Source organism: Cyprinodon variegatus, unplaced genomic scaffold (genome assembly GCF_000732505.1).
Source record: "Cyprinodon variegatus isolate N-32 unplaced genomic scaffold, C_variegatus-1.0 Scaffold311, whole genome shotgun sequence".
Taxonomy (NCBI): Eukaryota; Metazoa; Chordata; class Actinopteri; order Cyprinodontiformes; family Cyprinodontidae; genus Cyprinodon; species Cyprinodon variegatus.
In genome coordinates this window covers 465,427-486,701 of record NW_015150764.1, presented here as the reverse complement: position 1 = coordinate 486,701, position 21,275 = coordinate 465,427, and the positions used below count along the sequence as shown (strand labels likewise).

The following is a 21,275-nucleotide window of genomic DNA, read 5'->3' as shown; positions in this document are numbered from 1 at the left end:
AAGTGCATTCATGCGTGCATTCATGAGTGCACCTAAACACCTGGTAGGAACCATATAGTTTAGAGATAAGAACTAATGCCTCTGACTATCTATCGCCTCCAGGCTTTATGACCTACGTTGCAGAGCCGCTGTTCGGAGAGTGGGCCCGTTTCTCCAACACCCGTCTGTCTCAGACCATGCTGGGTCACATGGGGCTGAACAAGGCCAGCTGGAGTGGCCTGCAGCAGGAGCAAACCATCGTCTCTGAGGAGGCCGAGCTGAGCACGGCCAGTGAAGAAGCAGGAGGAAGCCGCTCCAAAGAAATACCTCAGGGAAGCAGAGAATCCTGACACTCGGTGTTTTTGCCCCCCACCCCCCCACTCTGAGGACAAGCAGAGCTCCCACTGCTGGCCTGACCTAATTTGAACACCTTGTTGATATTTTGTTGCTTTGGCCTACATCTTGATAAACCACTGATTTTTATTTTATTTTTTTTGTATTTAATTTATTTAATTTTCTCTTTTTTTTGGCATAGAGCAATACATAGATACCTCATTTGGCAACTGCTGTATTTCCTTTTCTTTTATTTGCTTAGTTTTATTTATTTAAGGACTGTATTTTAGGCATAATTGATCTAATATGCCAGTTTTTGTTGTCGTTGTGCAACGTTAAGGTGAAAGCAGTATAAACTGAAAGTTTGTTTTTTTTTTTTTGGTATTTTTTGAAGTGCCAATTGAAAACAAAGATAAAAAAAAAAACTGACAGACAGCTGGAGTATTCAGACCCTCCTGAGACTTTCTGAGTATGCCGTGTTGCATCTGTACTAAAGATTCTTCCTAATGTAAAAGAAAAACAAAAAAAAAGAAATGTGACAAGCCCAGTCCTTCTGCTGCCTCTGAGAAGACTGTTTACACATCACCATGTTTGTTGTACTCTTTCCACTTGAACTGAAGTGACTCCCGTTGGCTCCACAGCTTGCCTTTGAAGCACAGACGTACAAAACGATGAGAACCACTCGTTCGAACTGTCGTCCCACTGTTGAAGCCATGAGCTGAACTTTATTCAAAACAAACCAGATGCCATATTAACTCCACCTGTGCTATAGTGTTGTTCCTGCACACCGGATGAGGTCCAGCTTCGTCTCCTTGACCTCCGGTCCTGCATCATCCTCAGTCCTGATCAACCACAGGGTGGTCCGAATCTTAGATCACACTTGGATCTCCTCTCCATGCAACTCCACTCGCTCAGGGTCTTACCAATCTTTTATTTTATCCAGCGAACGAGGAGGTTGGCTACATAAGATGAAGGTTGCTTTTTTTCCCCCCTGTTGTTGGCTTGGATAAGCCGAAGGAGACTCGCTCTGTGCAGAATGTCTCTCACAGCCACATGAATCCCACCGGACTGCTCGACGGATGCCTTATAACTATGCACAAACTATGCTAAGTGACCAAACCGACTCCTGTTCCCATCAAGTGCATGGTGTGCTTGTTTTTTTTGTTTTTTTTAATGCACTGTCCCTTTGCCTTTTCTGTTGTAAGGAACAACTCCAGTTTCTTTTTTCTTCTTTTAGTGCAAATACAGAAACAGTCGAGTGAATTGAAAAACATTCCATTCCTTTTAGTTTGTCGGGTTTTCTCTGTTTTTGGTCATGTACAGTGGCACGGGTCGTGTTTGTGTTGAAACGTTTTGGAATGATAACAGGTGCTTTTCTTACTTTAGCTGATTTGTATTTTGCTGTAAAGTGCTGTAAGACTGTTGATACAACTGTTTACAATTTGTTGCGACAGCCATTTTTTGGGAAGACTTCAGTGTCGAGCCAGATTTTTTTGTAAAGGCTTTGCTGTATTGACCTTTTTGATACATGCCTGTTGCAGTTACCATTTGAGTAATAAAACCTGTTGTTGAATTTTCCATGAGTATGAAGGTATTTATGTAGCCTTCTAATGTTTAGTTTGGATTTCATCTGATGGATCATCATAAACTCGTTATAATGGAGAAAAGGGACCGTTTTCAGAAAGCAAATTTCCATATTTGTTTTTAACCTTCTTTACTCCGATGAATCTAAATAAATCCCAATGCAACCAGTTGCCTTCAGAGATAACCTAATTTCTTGATACGGTCCACCAGTTGTGTGCAGGCCTTTAGCCCGAACACAGGAACACAGCACACATTGATGGATGTTGGTGGTAAACTTCAATATAGTATCTGATTAATAACATCAGACAAGTGCAAGTCTTGCCCTATGATATGGAGATGTACGGAGCTGCAACTTGAACATAAATCTCTATCTCCTGAGCCAGCTTATGCTACTGTAGTGATGGCTGAAATTGCTGCTGCAAACACATGAAGAATTTGCAGTACATCTTAGCTTCACTCTGGAGGTGCTGCAGAGATCTACAGCTCCAGTGGAATAATGTGTCAACAAGATAGCAATTGGTCATCCAGAAATTGGGCTCTTATTAAAGTCCACAATTCAACATTAAGACCCCACATTATTTGGAATTGCATTTAATTAAATTAATCTTTACCTTTTAGTCTTTAAAATATGTGGAAATGTACAATCATTGCATCATGACTGTACAGAGATACTATGGTGAGCTAGGATGTCCTGCTGCAGGGTTAGATTGTGTTTCTGAATGCTTTTTTTAAACCCTAAATATGTAAAACCAAACTGACTTTAATGCAATAAAATGAAGCCCTTTTTCTTTTTTTTTTTTTACTTTTTAACTTTCCTAGTCACATGCTAAATAAGTCAAAACTTACTCTTCAAAACAACTCAAGATAAGCCCTATTAAAAATTATTAAATGTTTAGTTATTTTTCTGGTCCTACAATAAAGGGGTGCAAACAAATTACAGGCACTTCTGATTTCATTCAATCTCATTTAAATACAGGAAAGTATGTGGCTTTAGCGTAACAAAAGGTGAAAATAGAACTTGTAAACTTACACATGAGATAAACATGACTGTTTTGAATTGGAAACTGTTCAATACAATTTTTCCTTGGTTTATGCATTTAGAAAAAGACTTGATTCAGCACAAAAAAGGACGGAGTAAGGGGATACTTTTATTAAGATGAAATACAATTTAGGAGATAAAAATCACATTTTACTGACCATCTTTTCTTCCCTTGAAAAAAAAAGGACTTCAATAAGCAGCTATGCAGTGAAACCACGCTTAGAAATGGTACAGAAAATAAACAAAATGCCTAAAAATGTCTTTTTAAACCACATAACTGACGGGTTTCTTAAAGCTTGACTAGAATCCCCTTTGCTTTCAATTCTCAAAACACAGAGGTAGGTACAGACTAAACTCTGCACATGTAACTACGGCATCAAATATGAAAATATAATCCAATGTGGCTTTCCTTTACAACACAAGTACTTTAATAAAATGAACAATGACATCAGTGGAATGTCTTTAGCTTTTAAAAGGGCAAATAAATAACTAAAACGGATGACTTGAACTGGTAAAAATACTAAAACATCTTAAAATTTATAAAGTACCTCTAAATGCTACAAACAAAATTACAGCATTGAGCTAAACTGACAAAATAAATAACTAAGTATTGCAGAGTACAGATCCTTCATCTACAATACTTTACCAAATCTTTACGTCTGATTATCCCCTCTATGTGCAATGTTCTGGTCCTCCAAAACAGATCTGATCGCCCATTCAGATAAAGATAGACTTTATTGATCTCACAGTGGAGAAATGTGCAAAAAGTGAACACAAATAATTAGTGTTTGTGTTCAAATAAAAATCATGTTTGTAAAAAATAAAGCGGATAAAAGTTATAAAAAAGTGCAAAACGAGATGATTCATATTTGGTCCAGGCTGGTTAGGTCGTAGAGGATCACCAAAAAGGATTCTTCAAAGAGTCAGTGGATATCCTGGATCACCAGCTCATCCTCTCCTGGTCAAAGGAACCGTTTCTTCCCGGTTGGTTTCAGCATGTGCTGCCCAAACTGAGGAAACCACAACAAAGCAGATCAAGAGTCTGCTATTTCAGAAATATGCTAAATATTCACCTTCCAGTTGAGAACCAGAAGGCTGAAGACCTGCGTCTCACCAGAGGGGTTTCAGTTTGAGGTTTGGCTTCTGGGACGGCCACCTTCAAATCTTCTTTGTCGCTTCCTTCCTGTCCGCTGTTTTTTCTAAACCGATGGGCGAACTTCCGCTTAAGAGCTTCAGCGATGAGACCTGCTGGGTCGGACGGCTCTTTGGGCTTCATTTTGCCAACAGCTTGCTCTAAACGGCTTTAAAAACAAAAAGAGAACATTTTAATTTGGGTCACAATTAAAGTTTATATATATAAAAATAATAATAATCCTGTCGAAAGTGTGAGACAAACCTTTTTACAGACCGCAGCTTAACCTTGTCTATGTCCTTTAGGATGTCCAGCATGCTGGGGATTTCTGCAGGCCGTGAAACCTCGACCATCTGCTCATCTTTCTTCCTCCCTCTCCTCTCTTTTATCAGCTCTATGGCTGAAAATGTTCGCTGCAGTGCTGGTGCAGGTGGAGGAGGTGGTGGGGCGGGAGGAGGGGGAGGCGGAGGGAGGTTTCCAGAAGGTGTAGGAGCCCCACTAGCAGCAGCTGGAGTAAAACATGGAGCAAAGCATAAAATATATAACTCAGATGTGGATCTGCTGCCATCTAGTGGAAAGATTACAGAAGAACGTTAATAAATAATAATTGAACTTTATTGGTTTTACATTGGAGAAATTTACCTCTGCATTTAACCCATCCCATTGAGGAGCAGTGAGCTGCCATGGAGGGGCGCCCAGGGAGAAGTGTGGGGTTAAGGGTCTTTGCTCAGAGACCCAGGGTGGCAGTCTGTGGGAGTGGGGCTCAAATCCAGAACTTCTGGATTCCAAGCTCTATGCACTAACCACTAGGCCGCCACTCCCCTTAATCATTGATTCATGCAATGAGAAAACAGTAAACTTTATACCTGACAGCGCAGTCTTTTCCTGAGCCATGACAATTTGAGCTATCTGAGCTCTGAGTTTGGCAAGTTCCGTTTCTAGAGCGTTGATCTTCTGGATCGCCTCGTCGTTTGCAAACGTTGGACCTTGTGGATCAGGAGGGCCCTCATAGAGACCAGGCAGGGACCTGCGACGGGAGAGGGGTCTTCTCCAAGGTTGAGGCTGCTGGGCTCGAAACATGAAGCCCGATGGGATCCCCCGCCTGCTTTAATCATGCCACAAGTCAGAAGGGCTCCAACATTTTTATACAGGGATTTAAAAAAAATATTTATTTCACCTCAATATTCCCTCATTTTTTCATGTTTTAAACACGAAGCTTAGATATATTTATTAGACCTAAATACAACGGGGCAAAGCATAGCAGTGAAGGGGAAGTGACTATTTCTGTTTGTCCTATCACAGATTCTTCCACCTGAGCTGAGAATCTCTGCAGCTCCTCCAGAACTTCCTCTTTAATACTGAGCTCAAATTGCAACAGGTGGACTATTTCCTAAAAGGGAGATTTTTAAAGGCAATAGATGGTCTTATATTACATTTAGAGGTATCAGTGCATAGAAGTCTAAAAATAAATGCATGTTGCTTTTGTTAAACCTCATTTAGAAAAAAACTAAAGACTCTTCTTTTAAGAAGCACTACTATGGGATGGTTTATGACCTGTAGTCCCAATCAAACACTGAACTCTCAGAAAAGTGAGCACAAAAAATGTGAGAAAGATATAAAGGATGTGAATATTTTCTCCTGCACTTTATGATGTACCATGTTTCACAGAAGCACATTGGCTCTTAGAGCTTCGGGTTTGATGCTTTTTACCTGGATCTGCCCAAGTAGCCTTCATCATCCTCATCATCCTCGTCCATCAGTGAGATATCAGCTAGAGAGGCGACCATGTTGGTCTGCCTCCTGACACCAAGAGCTCCAGGCTCCTCAGCATATGGGTGAAGCTGAAGGGATGGAGGGAAAAGATGTTAGACATTTTGGAAAAATAAAAAATAAAACCATGATGAGGTTAAAAGAGAATGAAACCACGACTAAGGTTTCAGAAATCTATTCAACTCTAAATACTGCTATAGCTCAATAAAACCAAATGTCAAAAAAAAAATCTAAATTAAAAACAAAAAATAATAAAAGAACTTTATGACAGTGCCAAGAAACAAGAACACCTTTATTTGTAGAGCAATTAACGATATTGATCACCAAATGCTTTAGCTAATTTCAATTAGAAGCTGCGACTGAATATTGACAAAGAAGAATGTACAGTGATGTGCAATGCAACAATCCGATTGTGTTGCAGCATTATAAAGAGTTGCTAGACATTAAAGAAATGACCAGTGGACATAGTGCAACACTTGCTACAGAATTATATATTGCAAAGATCAGAGCACAGCCAATATGTATAAATGCCTTAAAACTCATGATGAGAGCTGCATCTTTGATCTGCTGCAAAAGCATGTTTAAAAACAAACAAACAAAAAAAACAACATAGACCTTATGTCAATGTTTCTCTCGTTATTCCTGTTTCCAACCATCCAAATAGGATGTAAATGTTTAAAAGTATTGTCATAAAAATGCTTTGTCTATTTCCTTTAAATATCTTCAGATATCAGTTTAGTAGGCATTATAAGGCAGTTTTGTAGGATCTCTGTGTAATTTGCATTATTAAGCCCCAAGAGGTGATTAAAAATAAATAAAAAAGTCCTGGATGACATTTCTGTAGCCATGAAAGTTTAGTTTTCATCAATTAAGAGTAAAATAGATGTTCATCTTTTCCAAATTGTTCTTTCAACAAAGCACATCCATCAATAATGAATTTAAAAGTAAATATTCTTAACATGATATATGTGCATTTTCCTTTTGAATTAATAAAATATTATTAACCCCAAGTAAATATGATGCTATTAGTTATTTTTCTTGACTAGTCCAAAGCTAAAGACTGGAAGTCTAATATACAATAGAGTAACTAAGCTGTTATAAAGGTTCAATTTGTCTGCATCTATTATAATTATTATTTTTTTTTTATGCATACAGGATGTGAGAAAAACACGTGTCAATCACCACTAATCTTTTCTTTTTTTTAAAGCACTGGAAAGAAATTCAGACTCCTTGGACACCAGCTTGTAACCGTCTTATTACAATCATGACAGGCCAAGCACAGAGCAGGAAATTCATAAAGAAAAATTTTATGTTTTTTTATATGAAAATAAATCTTTAAAATGTCAAATTTGTGTTCTGATTTCTTTATCCTGTTATTCCTAAAGACAGCTTCCATTTAGAGACAAGTTCATAAAAAAAAAAAAAAAAATGTTCATTTATATGAAATTCGGTTTAATAAAGTTTGATACACAACATGATCAAAATAATACGAAGAACATGGAAATAAAATTGAGTCCAAGATGAAGTCATGTCACTATAAGGGACCATTCCGTATGGATTTTGTCTCTAAAGATTTTAATCATATTCAGTAATCTAGAGAAAGGGATCATTAGTTCACCCATGCTTTTAATCAATTTCTTGTTTTAAAAAGGTATATCACATGAAAAATCATAATATGATCAGAAAAAGAACAAAGATTGTTTTGGTTTGATGAACAAGACTGACCTAAAGCAGACAGACTGCATTCCTCACAGCGAGGGAGGGCAGCTGGAGAAGGAAGAGGAAGTTTTGAAAAAAAGAGAAGGTAAAAAAGCAGTTTGATAAAAAATAAAAGTCAGGTGTAAATCAAATAATCAACAGGTGGTGGATCAGTTGTTAACTTAACCAGGCAGCATTCTCACTGCAAAGTCCTAAATGTGACGAGGAGTTTGTGTGACTCTGTGTGTTTATGGTTCATAAGTGAAAACAGCCAAAGGAGAAAATAAACAATGATGAGGGTGTGAGATATGTTGGTACATGACACAGTTTGGAGAAAAGCATGGAAAAACAGAGGTGAAGAAAGGAGAGACACTACAAGAGAAATGATAAATTTGGAATAAAAATGTTAGAAAGAAAAATCCTTTTTAAATAAAATCAAGGTCATGGAAACTTTCCCCTTACCTGAAAATGAACCCTTGGACATGGTTTGATGGGAAGATTCGAAGCGATTCTTCTTACCAAACTTCTTGAAGAACCATACGGCTTTGCAGAGCCAAAAGCCTGCAAGGAGACAATGGTGCACATTAAAGTGCTTATTATAGGGACTCCAGTTTACTTAACAGGAAATACAAGAATCCTAATAAAAAATAAAATAAACCCCACAGATCTGGTATCAAAGGAAATGTCACGTCCATTAAAATAAACACATATTTTTAACTAGATGTGAATAAAGCACTGCTTATAATAATAACTTTAAAAATGAGTTTGGGATATATAGATTTTAAGAGAGATTCCTGAGTAATTTGGACTTTTAATTCTTTAAGAAGCACCGCTTTATCCAGCATACCTTCCGGGTTTATTTAGATGTAACCAAATAACCATAAACAAGGAAAAATAAGAGAAGTAATGAGCAGATTTTTCTATAATACTGTGTAACAGCTGATAACCTTTTTGACTGTTTCGTACAGATAAGATGTGAACAGGTGCAATGCATGTGGATATTGTAAATTAACATAACGTGCAGCTCTAGTACAATAAATAAAACAAATGCAAAAAATAAGACTGTCACTCACCAAGTCCATGTCAGTCCTTGCATGTCCTCTATTCATTTCTGCTTGCAGGTTTCAAACTGGATCATTCCTCAAGATCAACATGATCCAAGAATCTGAAAAAGAAATTACATGAAACAATTTTTAACACATGATCTAAGGCAATCTTTGCTACCATACTTGCCAACATTTCACTTTGATAGGGTAAAAGTTTGACCCATTATAACAAATTTAACTAACTGTTTATTTCAAGTTTTTTTCTTTTAATCATCCTAACTAACAAAGCTATAAAATGCAGTCTATAGCCATATCCTAACTTTTGATGGTCATGTTTGCGTCAGTTTTCCCGATTCCCAGAAAGTTTTCCCTGTAACCTTGTCTTCACCCGTGGAAATAAACAAGAAGCCATAACAAAATAAAACCTTAAACCGAAGGGTTTTTAAATAGACATGTGAAAGTGGCCGATTTAAGAAAGAAAATAAATAATATGGATGACAACTTGTGCCAAAATTCAAACGAGATTATCAATTATTCAACTTGACTTTCCAGACCTTCGGAGCAGCGGGTCACAATGCTAACTGATGCTAACGTTAGCAGCTAAGGTTTGCCAACTTTCCCAACATTCCACCTCTCTGGATATAACTCCCACACACGTAAAGTAGTGTATCAAATCGCTACTAGCTATAAACACCTGAGTTTTTCTAGTTATATTTTTTGTTGAATTTTAGCTCAATAAAAATTAAACTTACTCGAAAAAACCGCTATCTGACAACTTTCAGTAGTTTATTCAGTATCCAAGCACAGCGATAGCGTGTAGAACGCAGATGTGGGGAGAGGTTTGGGAACATCATCTTAACCAATCAGATTATGGAATTTACAGAGCAGGGATTGGCAAATAAAAATGATTGACGTAATGTTTGACCAATCAACATTTCCCTTTCGAGCACATTTTGCTATCTGAGCGATGGAAAAGCCGGGGCTGTATGAGCATCCGGATATCACGTCAACGTCGCTGCCATATTCTGAGTGGCATTCAATGATTTGGATTAAGCTGTTTCAGATTGTTGTATTATATGTTCTCACGTTTTATTTGCTGGTAAGAGTTATTGACGAAAGACCAAAATATAATAATAATAATAATAATAATAATAATACTTATTATTATTATTGTTTATTTATTTATTGTTATTTTTTTATGCATTCATCACATTGTCAGTCTTTTTAGCAGCAATTTCCCCAAACCTCATAAATCTCCACTCTTCACTGACCTCATAGGAGTGACATGCATTTGTATTGGAGACTGTTGGGATTCAATAGATTTGTCAATATACAGCTTTTACACACTCTCAGATGATTGAACAGAAAACATATATTTCATATTCAAGATTCACTACAAGCAGATTACGGATGCGTGGATATGGATGATTGATGTATAAATTATCATTACTGAAAACTTTAAAATAAAAGAAGTCTAAATCATCAAAGTCTAAATAGAATTGTAAATTTGTTCAATGTGATCTGCAGATAATGCATTAGCAATGACATCAACAAATATGATTTTATAAAAAATATTTATCAAAGTAAGGTTATAGTAAACCCAGCAGCAAATAATTTTTGACCCAAATATGCCACTCACAATATGGCAAAAGCTCTGCTATCAGTCGCACGGAAAGGGTCGAACGGCGTCTACTGTTCTACAGACGCATCTCATCGTCCAATCAGATTTCATGAAATCTGTAGACGTTTGTTTTATGTTTTCGCGCATCCCGGCAGAGAGGTGCCATATACAGCCGTACTGACATCTTGTTGAGGGACACTGGATTGTCCTTGATAACAAAACAGCTGCACCCTGGCGGTGTGCCTCTGAACCCAAACACTGAGCACAGCTGCTAGCTAAAGAAGCGCAGGGAAAGAAAGGGGACACAGGCCAAGCGGTGGTGAAATTGTTTTCGTTACGCTTTATTTTAGGTTGTTTCATTACGTAACAGTTGGTTTTGGTGTCGCTTTTCTACACGTATTGACACAACCAATCCAGGTTTATTAGGGAATTTCATGACTTAACTGACATAAACCTAGCTTTCGAGTGCGGGTTGTTAGCTTAGCCTGGCCGCTATTGGTTGTGTACCACAGGGCGTGATTTAAGGTGAGCCTGGGGACAAATCGAGCTGTTAAGTTGACATTACTAGCAGTTTAACATCAAAATTTATTTTGTTTCATTTGAGAGCTGCGGTTTTATCAGTGTGTGTCGATAAATGTAATCTATAACCAATCAGCCCTACTGGTGTAATAAAATTTAATTGATTTGGCATTGTATAAAGCTTATCAGCATTTATAATGCCATATTTTAAAATCAAAAGCTTTTTTTATCATCATAAAAATTATCTTCCACGTGGTTAATGTTAACTAAGGATAGACATGTTAATTTTAGATTAGATACAGTATAAAAATGGATTCTCAATTCGTCATGTATTATTATATAGGACTTTGAATGGCTTAATCTATGTCCTATTATATAATCCTGAATATGTAATACATTTGCATGGGTATCTGTATGTATTGTAATTCAAATAATCCCAGTTAAAATTATTAATATTTTTTAAACAGTCTAATTCTGTAAGGAATTTGAGATTACATTTTTCTTGTTGATAACGCATTAGTTTATACTAAAAAAATAAACACTTTAAGTTTATTAAATATAACCATATTATGAAATCCCTGTTGTTATAATAGTAATTAAAAACCACAGATTATCTGACATATCTGTACAGCTTGGTACACTTTTTTTGGGGGTGCTTTCTGTCACTTTTCTCTACAGATTCCCATTAGCTCAGTCAAACTTGGGGAGTGTTGGCCTAGTGGATTAGAGCAGTGTGTTTGTCCTCTGACAAGATTGCAAGTACCCGGTTTGTTCCCCACAGCCTCCGCTCTGGCTCCGTGAGCAAGACCCATAACCCCTGATTGCTCCCTGGGCGCCATTGTGGGACAGTAAAAGGATTTACATTTAAAACTTAATTGGCAGTGTTAGTGGAAAGCCATCTTTAGCTCTTTCTAGAGATATTGTATGTGATTAAAGACTAAGGTATTGCTCCAGAAGCCTCTAATTTTTAATCAACCTGTATGCTCCAATACATTTCATATGGGAAGATACATTTCCACTTCGGTTCGAGTCCCAGAGAACTCTGCAGAGGGTTTCAGCTACATTGTATTGTACTGCTTCTGTCATCTTGCCTGCTACCCAAAATAATCATCCAGTTCCTCAGCAAAAAAACAAAAAACACCCCACATTTTGATACTGCCACCACCTTGCTTCAAACTAGCTTTAACTTCTGATAACATGCTTGGAGTTCAGGCTAAAAAAGTTCCTGCCGGGTTTCATCAGAGCTTAGGACTTATTTTTTCTAGGTTTAGCAATCTCTGAGCCTTTTTTCTTTAAAATTCTGGCAGGCTGCCATTTTTATCTGTCCACACTATCTCAAAGGTTTGATTGGTGGATTGTTCTCCTATCTGCACAGATTAACAGCGGAGCTTGGTTTTAGTCATTTGTTTTCAATCTAGGGGTCATGGATCAACAAGTATGGGGTGTTGTGATTGTCTGCAGAGAAAAAAAAAATATAATGATGCACATTTAGGGGTTTAGGAATATGGATACATAAAAAAAACCCCAAAGCAAATATATTTGTTTACTGATGGTTAACAGATATTTTATAATTTATTGTAATCCAAACAGTAGTTTGGGTTCATGAGTTCTGCTGGTACTATTTTGTTTCTCAGAAGCTGAACATTTTTAAAGTTTTGGAACCTCTGGTCTTTGTGACATTTTGTTCTTGGTTACTTTTCTGAAAGTAGCCTCTTCTTCCCTGTCTTCTCAAACAGGCTGCAAGATGTTAGAAGGATTATGATCGTTCCAAACTCCTTTCATTTGCAATGAATAAAGACCACATGGTTTTGGGATGTTCAGTTTTGCTAAAACTCATTTGTTTTTTTTTCTTTTTATCCTTCAAAGGTTTTGGGCTCAGATAATTCCTTTGATTTCAGTGTGTTTTTTTTGGTGTTTTTTTTGCCTGACATCCACTGTTAATCTGGAACTTTTTGTGGCATTCCAAGTTTCGTCAATTAGCTAAATTTACCTCAGTTTTAATCCACCCAAGTTGTTGAAATGTGTAAATGATTGTTCCTTGAAATGAGATGTACCTGGTCACAATTTTGGTTGTAATATTTAACGATAGGGAAATAAATAAATCAAAGTCCACAGGGGTCTTTTAATGGGCCTTTTTAGCTTTGATCAAACCAACTAACCGTTTATAAGATTTTAGCTTTGTTGTCATTAACCAGATAAATAAAAATTACTGTCCTGCCCACAGCTTATGTTTCAGCTAGTAAGATAATTCATTTCCTTATTATTGTTTTCTCCAGTAAAAAGAAGAGGTTGGTTTGATGCACGTGCCACCAAAGCCAGAGGCACCATGAGTGCAGAGCTGGATGCACTGACCGTGGTCAACCAGCTGAGAGATCTCGCTGCCGACCCTCTGAATCGCAGAGCCATAGTGGAAGATCAAGGTTGCCTTCCAGGTCTCATCCTTTTTTTCGACCATCCAAACCCGCAGGTTGTCTACTCAGCCCTGTTGGTAAGTATTACCTGCCGCATACACGAACAAATTGATCGGTTTTTACCGTCATGTCAAACAGAAGGGGGGATTGCTTTGTGTCAATGCAAAATTAACATAAACTGTGTTACATTAAATTTTTCTTAGCTGAATACATTTAAATTTGTGTTTTTCATCCCACCTCTACCAAAAATAAAAGCAGATTTTAGTTGCAGCTTTAAGGTGATTTCTAGCATGAAAACATCATAGCATGAGAACAGCAATTTCTGCAACCGTCTGTTGTGTTGCAAATACAACACAAGCTTTTTCCTCAGCGTTTTAATTCACTAAAACCATTTAGTTCAGGACATGAACTGTCAATGCTGGTGAAAAAGCTGCAAAGTCTGAGCTTATATAACATATGTGCTGCTGCCCATGGGCAATCATTTTAAAAGGTTCCTTTATAACAAAGCTCCTCATAAGAGACAGATAAAAGCTGCCCTTTCCCTTGCAGGCTGTGCGCTACCTGGCAGAATGTCGAGCCAACAGAGAGAAACTGAAGGGCGAGTTGGGCATGATGCTGAGTTTGCAGAATGTCATGCAGAAGTGAGTCTCTGTCTCTGACCTGTCAGAAACGCATGCTTAACGTGCACTTTCTTTTCACAAACATTTAACCTGGGATTTATTTATTTTTTTATTGGACAGTGTTTGCCATTCTGCAACATTTCATGACAGGATGTTGGTTTTCTCTTGTCATCTTTGTTTGAGTGTTATTAAAGCTGAATTACTGCAGGGTGGCAGAAAGGAAAACACTTTATGCATGCATGGACAAATAAGGTTCTCACATTTTAACTGATGCTGGTATAAATTCAAAGGGATTTATTGTATTTTAATGTACTACTAAAAATAAAACAATGACAATGGCCATTCATCTTTTTTGATATTAAAGTCTAGTTTTTAGAGGCTTCATAAAATCGGTTTAAACAACTGATAATATGAATGAAAGTAGCTTAGAAATGGAAAAGAATGGGAAGATTGTCACATCGTGGTGAAAAAAGCTTAACCAGATGTGTGTCTGTGCATAATAACCCAAAATCAGCTAAGACAGTAACGGGGCATGTAATGTGTGTAACAGCCAGTAATGACTTGTCCCTCATAATGTCTCAATCTAGTAAATAAAATGATAAAATATTGCAAATAATGACAAAACAAAAAGAATATACATCAAACCAAATACTGTTAAAACACTATCCAGGCTAGCTAGCTCATAGACAGAAGGCATGTCTAAGTAGCTGAGTTTTTATGCATCTGCACTTTACATAAAAGGAGCAGCTAATCTTACCACTCAGTTTGGAACTGATAATTTCCCTTCATTTTCAACTTTTTCATTCCTCTTTTTCTTTTGTTCTCGGTCACTTTAAAGGAGTACATCCCCCGGGGAGACCAAACTGCTGGCGTCTGAGATATACGAGATCCTGCAGTCAGCTGGTAAAGAAGAGGCAGAGCAGGCCGAAGCAGCTGCTGCCTCCTGCAGAAAAAAAGCCCACTTCTTCCTGGGCTCCAACAACAAGAGGGCCAAAACTGTAGTTTTGCACATTGACGGACTGGATGACTCTGTAAGTGTGTGCAGAAGGTTTCAGAGTTTTAACCACCAAAATTGATCACATTTAAACGTCTATTTTTTCAGCTCCACACTTGAGCTGCTGTAATCATCACAGATCTGCTCTAGCATCTTTGTTTGTCTGTGGGGTATCTAAGAAGAAGGTTCAGGGCGTAGGTTGTAAATGTCAGCTTTTGAACAGCAGGATGCTGAGATCGAACCTGAGTGTTGCTCAGCAGGAAGGCTTCATCTAGATAGATTACATTACAGCAGACAGACGGCCTCTGGAGGTGGGGGCTGCACTGAAACACAACCCTGTGGAAGCTCAAAAATCAACATGCACAATGTTGATTTGAAAGCTGTGTATATATTTAACAGATGATGCAAAGGAGTTTGTAGTTTGGTTATCCATTAGGATGAGAGCGCTTCTATGCACATCTCTCTCACCTGTTTCCTATCGTTTCCTTTTAGACTCGAAGGAGCCTGTGCGAGGAGGCTTTGTTGAAGATTCGAGGGGTCATAAGTTTTACCTTCCAGATGGCTGTTAAACGATGCGTCGTCCGCATCCGTTCCGACCTTAAGGCTGAGGTAGTCCTTTTAATATGGGTAACAACTCCAACTTATCCTCGATTTATGGGGAAAATGTGAACAGATTTATGAATAGAGCGGTCTTCTCTCAGGCATTGGGGACAGCAATTAACTCCACCAAAGTAATGAAGGCTCAGCAGGTGGTGAAAACAGAGGACGGAGGAGAGGTAAGGACCCCTGAGTGTTGCACTGTTTATTTAAAATGCTTTACATAAAATCACCCCCCCACAGAGGGAATCAGGTGATAGGTCAGTGTGATAGATGTGGGCAGGTTTATAAGTTGACTTTATTCAGTTCAACACGATTAACCCCATATTTACCTCAGACTCATTGCATTTTGCAGGAATTGGATTACTTCCTAATTTAACATTTCTAATTCATTATGCAGGTTTTATGGTATGATGCATCAGTTATCTGTAGTTTTAATACAAAATTGTGCTTATTAAAGGATAACTGCTGATGCTAAAAGTCTAATTTCTACAGCTGAAATGCTGCTTCATTTCAGTGAAAAACTATGAAATCAGACTGTTTTATAGCAGTTAAATAATGAGCTGAAAGCTCATTAGTTTAAACTAAACATAAAACAATGTTTATTAAACACAAATTAAGTGGGCTAATCGACCATCGCAAACGTGTGTGAGTAAGAGAAGGCAGGATTTCTATGGTCAATAAATATATATATTATTAGATATCACATTTCTAACCTTAAAAAAGCCACCCTAAACTCCAGTGCTTTCAGCAAACATAACCCCACGCTGTTCTCAGAGCAGAACTCTGGATGGAATGAAACCTGTTAATAACTTGGGCTTCGTTCTCATTGATGATGCTTTTACTTACTATAAAGGTAATAGCTACAGGTTTTTCATCAAAACAATAATAAAAAATAAAAAAAAACATCCACAGAATATGTAAGTTGTTGCAGAAGAAAAAGATAAATTTTACTAAAAAACAAAACAAACATCCATCCATTTTCCATCACGCTTTATCCCAGGTGGAGTAGCGGGGGGTGCTGGTGCCTATCTCTAGCTGTCAACGGGCGAGAGGCAGAGTATACCCTGGACTGGGCGCCAGTCCATCGCAGGGCAACACAGAGACAAACAACCATTCACGCACGCACTCACACCTAAGGAGAATTTAGAGAAGCCAATTAACCAAACAGTCATGTTTTTGGATTGTGAGAGGAAGCCGGAGTACCCAGAGAGAACCCACGCATGCACAGGAAGAACACACAAACTCCATGCAGAAAGAGCCCGGGCTGGGAATTGAACCAGGAACCTTCTTGCTGGAAGGCAGCAGTGCTACCCACTGTTCCACTAAGCAGCCCCAAAACAAACATATAATGTCTAAATAATTGTTTTATAAGTTTGGACCAGCCTGAATAGTCGGCTGAAAGTAGTGATTCAGAGTTCAGGCATATCCAGATAGTTCGGTAATAGAGCTGAGATATGGCTTCTTCTTGGTCTTACATTGTTCAGGTTCAAGTCCAGAAAAAATAAAAAAAAGAAGCAAAAAGAGGCTGAACATTGGTCAAGCTTTTAACTTTTTGATGCTTTGCTGGCAGTTAAGTTAGATATTTACTAAGGCTAGCATTAGTAGATGTTAAACTTGTAGCTAACACATTTAAATGAGCCATAAAACATTTACTGAAATATAAATCAAAATAATTCTAAATTGATTGTAATACCAATCACTGTGAACACCTGGTCCTCTCATTTAACGTCATAGTTTTTCTCCTTTCAAACCTACCTAGGTATAGTGTGTAGCCCCCATTTTCTGGTTCTTGATATCATAACAGAGTTCCTAGGGTGTCTTAAAACAGCACAGGGGGGCCTAGGTGTGTAGTTCCAATTTGGATCGCTAGGCGTCACTCGCAGCTATTGCTCCGTTAAAACCTTCTGAAAAGTAACATAAAATGCATTTCTGGTATCATTTGTGTTTTTTTTATACATAAATGCCATTATTCATTTGGTGGATCTTTTCACCAATGTTGGTGAATTATAAACCGTATATAATGTAATACTCCACATAAGGAGTTGGAACAGGTTTTTGGAAAAAAAAAATCCTGTTTTTAGTTAGCAAAAATCTAAACAATAGAAAAGATTTAACTTTAGCTGAACAGGAATGTTGGGAATTCTCATCTACTCCTGTCAATTACTTCACTCTTAAGCTGGAACCGTTTGGAAAAGGTTTAATTACAGGTAAAGACATGAAATATTTTAGCTAGATTGATGGAGACACATCTTTGATTTATGTTCCATCTAAAAAGTATTCCCTTTGATTTCAGGGCTATTTTCTGTGGAACATTTCTACTCTGATCTACCTCACATTTTTCAAAAATCATGAGATGGTAAAAATATGGCTAAATAAATTAATGAAAATAGCAATTTAAAAAATTGTTTTCCCAACTACTTTTTCTCCGACATTTGCCTCCAAGCCTGTTTAGCATTTTAGACCGTATATACAGTCAGTGTCTGCTATGGACATCAACTGCAGTTCATCCTAAAGACCGAAAAGCACATTTGTTTTCAAAGAGAAGGCCCACGCCAGTCCAAAATTTGTGATAATTATTATGTGCAATCATATTAAAAAGATAATATGGTTGTGACATATTATTTAACCTTACTAATAATCTGATTCAGCCCTGGTTTCTGCAGCAAGAATAAAATTGGTAAAAGACCCCATCCGGGTTCTAGCAGTGGAAACAAACTACAAAGATTTGTAAAAACAAATACCTCATGTGGCCAGCAGGGGTCAGTCATACCCCAGTCATTTCTTGCAGCCATAGTTTTATAATATTTTTTGGTTTTACTGTTAATTTAAAAGCAGTTTGTTTTAAATTAAAATATTTTAGCTTTTTGTGAATTTATCACTTTAAACAAGTCTGCTCTGTATTGTCTTTCTTTTTCTCCCTATCTTTACTGTAGCTGGTGGTACCATTCCAGGAGGACTCATCAGTGCTGGTAGAGGAGAACACAGACATCCCAGACTACCTACCTGAGGATGAGAGTCCATCACTGGAGCAGGACAAGGCCGTCACTCGCGTAGGATCGGTCACAGACGGCCTGGGCTGGCTCAGCACGGCTGCTAACTTCCTGACACGCTCATTCTACTGGTGACAGCTTCCTGTGCGTCTTCCTCTGCTCCCCCTGTTAGCAGATACCCTCAGTATAATGTTGGACTTCACCCTGCATCACTAGTTTTAGGCTCTACTCTAAACAGCGCACATACTGGACTGCCAAGCAGAACATGCAATAATTTTAACATGAGCATAAATTAGGCTACAAATCCCTCAGCAAGGCTGTATGTTCACCACTATAGACTAACTGCAGACGTATTTAGAGGACATAGCCAAAAGACTCCATATACTACAGAACCAAATAGCTTTCTGGAAATTAGTCAAATAATATTGAGCAACAGGATTAATGGGAGGTTCTTTTAACTGTCTTCTCTTTTTGTGCATGACTTTATTTCTTTATTTGCATCTAATCGGATATTGATTCTTTAGATACTTTCATATTTGAAAGTTTCACCGTTTTTTGCTTTGTTAATTTGTCTTTTCAGCATGTTACGTGCCATTATCGCCTTTAAGCCTACATCCACCAATGATGTGTCTGCTCTTTTGAGATTTGTTTATTCATACTTTATTTGAAATGATATTAGAGCTCTGGAAAATGCTGTTAGACACCAGCAAAAACTGTTCTGTATTCAGCCACTGGCCCTTGCTCATCAGACTGAACAGTTTTTTTTTTTTTTTTTAATACACACCTTTATGACTGATTGTTTCAGGGGCATCTAAATGCATTTCAATGATATCAAAATGTAGATTTGTTGAATTAATTCAACTCAATGGGAGATTATATACAGATTCACTCCACACTGAAGTATTTCTGTTAGTTCCCATGACAGTTTATAGACAATGAAAACCCTAAAATCCATTCTTGGGAAAATTAGAATAACAAAACGCTTTTAAGACAGAAATGTAAACCTGTGGCGAAGTATCAAATCTGCACAGTTTATGAGCTCAGGGTGGGGTACCCCGGTGTGAAACTACAGCCTCAGTGCTGCTGTATTTCAGGTAAGCCTGGTTGGCTTGATAGCATCTGTTGAGATAAAACCAGGTACTGTTCATTTCATTAGGGTGATCAGGTGCCCAGTCCTGCTGGAAAATGTCTCCGGCTTGTTAGCAACTTGTTAGCAGTAGGCAACAGGAAGCTCTCTAAAATGTCCTGGTAGACGTGTGAGCTGACTGGACTTTCTAAAGGACAGAGGCCAAACATCACTGGCTCTAAAAAGTATAAGTCCAGCCTCAGTCCAGGCTTTTCTATAGGAATGTACCATCTATCAGCGCTGTCATTGGTGTTGGCGAATTATCGGTTCCATAATTAGAACTGGGGGAGGATGTACTGCCTCTAGTGGAGGAGTTTAAGTATCTTGGGGTCTTTTTCACGAATGAGGGGAAGATGGAGCGGGAGATCGACAGGCGGATTGGTGCGGCGTCTGCTGTGAAGCGTGCCCTATACCAGTTTGTAGTGGTAAAGAGAGAGCTGAGCCAAAAAGCAAAGCTCTCGATTTACCGGTCGATCTACGTTCCTATGCTCATCTATGGTCATGAGCTTTGGGTCATGACCGAAAGAATGAGATCCCGGATACAAGCGACTGAAATTAGTTTTCTTCGTAGTGTGGCCGGGCTCTCCCTTAGAGATAGGGTGAGGAGCTCAACCAATGGGGGGGGGGCTTCGGGTTGGGGTTGTTGTTCTTCCCCGGGGGGGGGGGCCGTTTGGGTTGGTTCGGTTTTTTGTTTGGGTTGCTTCTTGGCGTTTTCCTTGTTGGGTTTTTCCGGGCCTCTTCCCGGGGGGGGGTGTCGGGGGGGAGCCCGGGGACGCTGTGGGGGGTCTGTTTTTCTTGTGTGGTGTGGGCGCGTTTTGGTTTTCCCGGGGGGGCTGTGGCCGGTGTGTGTGGGGAGGGGGGTGTGTGGGTCTCTCTTGTGGCTGTTCTCCCCCTGTGCCGCGCCCGGGTATGCGGGGGAGGATGTGTGTGTGTGTGTGTGTGTATTTTTAGCTGTGTGGCTGTTCTTGTTGTTTTTGTGTTTTTTGTTGTGTGTGTGTCTGTGTTTTTCTTTTGCCTCTTATTTTGCACACTGTGTTTTTAGAGATATATTTTCTCTATGTGGAACCTGTGCAAAATCTCCGTTTTTTTCTTTTAAAGTGTTTTTTATTTTTCTGTGGTGTTTTTTTTGTGTCGTCTCGATTTTGGCTTTTTTTTTTTGTCTCACGCGTGTCGTGTTGTGTGGCTGTGGCTTTTGCCCCTCTCTATAGGGGCAGAGGAGGAGCCGGTGTTTTTGGGGTATTTTTGTTCTCTATAGCTGTGTGTTTTTACCTGTGGCTGTGGAGTTTTTTTGTGTACACAAACGCGTTTTCATGTGATTTTTCTTTTGTGTGTTTTTTGGGGCGCACGACCCATGTACAGAGGCCTTAGTTCTCAACGTGGCCGACCCGGGTTCGAATCTGGCCTGTGGTCCTTTGCCGCATGTCTCTCCCCCTCTCTCATACCCACATTTCATGTCAGCCTACTGTTGAAAAAACAATCCACTAGTGCCGTAAGAAAAAAACAACAACTTTTGAGTTTTCAAATTTAGCTGCGTTTGTGTTTTACTTCAGAACTAACTCAAATCTGCATCTTTGTTTTCCAATTTCAGTCCTAATTTTTTCTTCCACTCAGCTTTCCATCAATATCATTTGAAGCACCAGTGTAAAATGACAGTTTCTTTAGTAATGGCTTGCCGTTCTTTTGAGCAGTGTCATTAGCTGACAACATTCAGGTATTTAAAAATGAAATTTTATCGGTCTGTGATACTGAAAATTTCAGAAAAAGTTATTTTGGGGTTTTCATTATCTGTTATCTTGGATTTCATTTCATTCTG

The 21,275-nt window shown here is 38.4% G+C and overlaps 3 protein-coding genes across 9 annotated transcripts in view; 2 read left to right on the top strand and 1 right to left on the bottom strand.

Moving 5' to 3' along the window:
* Positions 1-1,950, top strand: part of pde7a (phosphodiesterase 7A) — a 41,600-nt gene extending 39,650 nt beyond the window's left edge. For 2 of the 5 annotated variants that reach the window (XM_015384381.1, XM_015384380.1), the window contains exon 13: positions 103-1,950. In XM_015384381.1, the coding sequence (XP_015239867.1) occupies positions 103-329 (227 nt within the window). In that variant the 3' untranslated portion in view covers positions 330-1,950. The remainder of the gene's footprint in view (positions 1-102) is intronic. The other 3 variants (XM_015384383.1, XM_015384382.1, XM_015384384.1) reach the window with 2 other exon arrangements.
* Positions 1,951-3,024: 1,074 nt separating this feature from the next.
* Positions 3,025-9,460, bottom strand: mtfr1 (mitochondrial fission regulator 1). Of its 2 annotated transcripts, XM_015384368.1 has the most exons (8): positions 9,334-9,460; positions 8,609-8,700; positions 7,998-8,096; positions 5,778-5,908; positions 4,934-5,169; positions 4,332-4,575; positions 4,050-4,236; positions 3,025-3,945 (listed from the first exon to the last, which is right to left on the bottom strand). In XM_015384368.1, the coding sequence occupies exons 2-8, from the start codon at positions 8,642-8,644 to the stop codon at positions 3,898-3,900; spliced, it is 981 nt and encodes a 326-aa protein (XP_015239854.1). In that variant the 5' UTR covers positions 8,645-8,700; positions 9,334-9,460; the 3' UTR covers positions 3,025-3,897. The 2 variants fall into 2 exon arrangements, with proteins under 2 accessions (XP_015239854.1, XP_015239855.1); XM_015384369.1 differs by lacking the exons at positions 8,609-8,700; positions 9,334-9,460 and adding an exon at positions 7,563-7,604.
* A 929-nt stretch (positions 9,461-10,389) lies between these two features.
* Positions 10,390-20,037, top strand: armc1 (armadillo repeat containing 1). Of its 2 annotated transcripts, none has more exons than XM_015384359.1 (7): positions 10,390-10,521; positions 12,998-13,209; positions 13,682-13,773; positions 14,591-14,783; positions 15,239-15,355; positions 15,448-15,522; positions 18,280-20,037. In XM_015384359.1, the coding sequence occupies exons 2-7, from the start codon at positions 13,048-13,050 to the stop codon at positions 18,469-18,471; spliced, it is 831 nt and encodes a 276-aa protein (XP_015239845.1). In that variant the 5' UTR covers positions 10,390-10,521; positions 12,998-13,047; the 3' UTR covers positions 18,472-20,037. The 2 variants fall into 2 exon arrangements, with proteins under 2 accessions (XP_015239845.1, XP_015239844.1); XM_015384358.1 differs by having other exon boundaries at positions 10,446-10,727.
* The last annotated feature ends 1,238 nt before the right edge of the window (positions 20,038-21,275 follow it).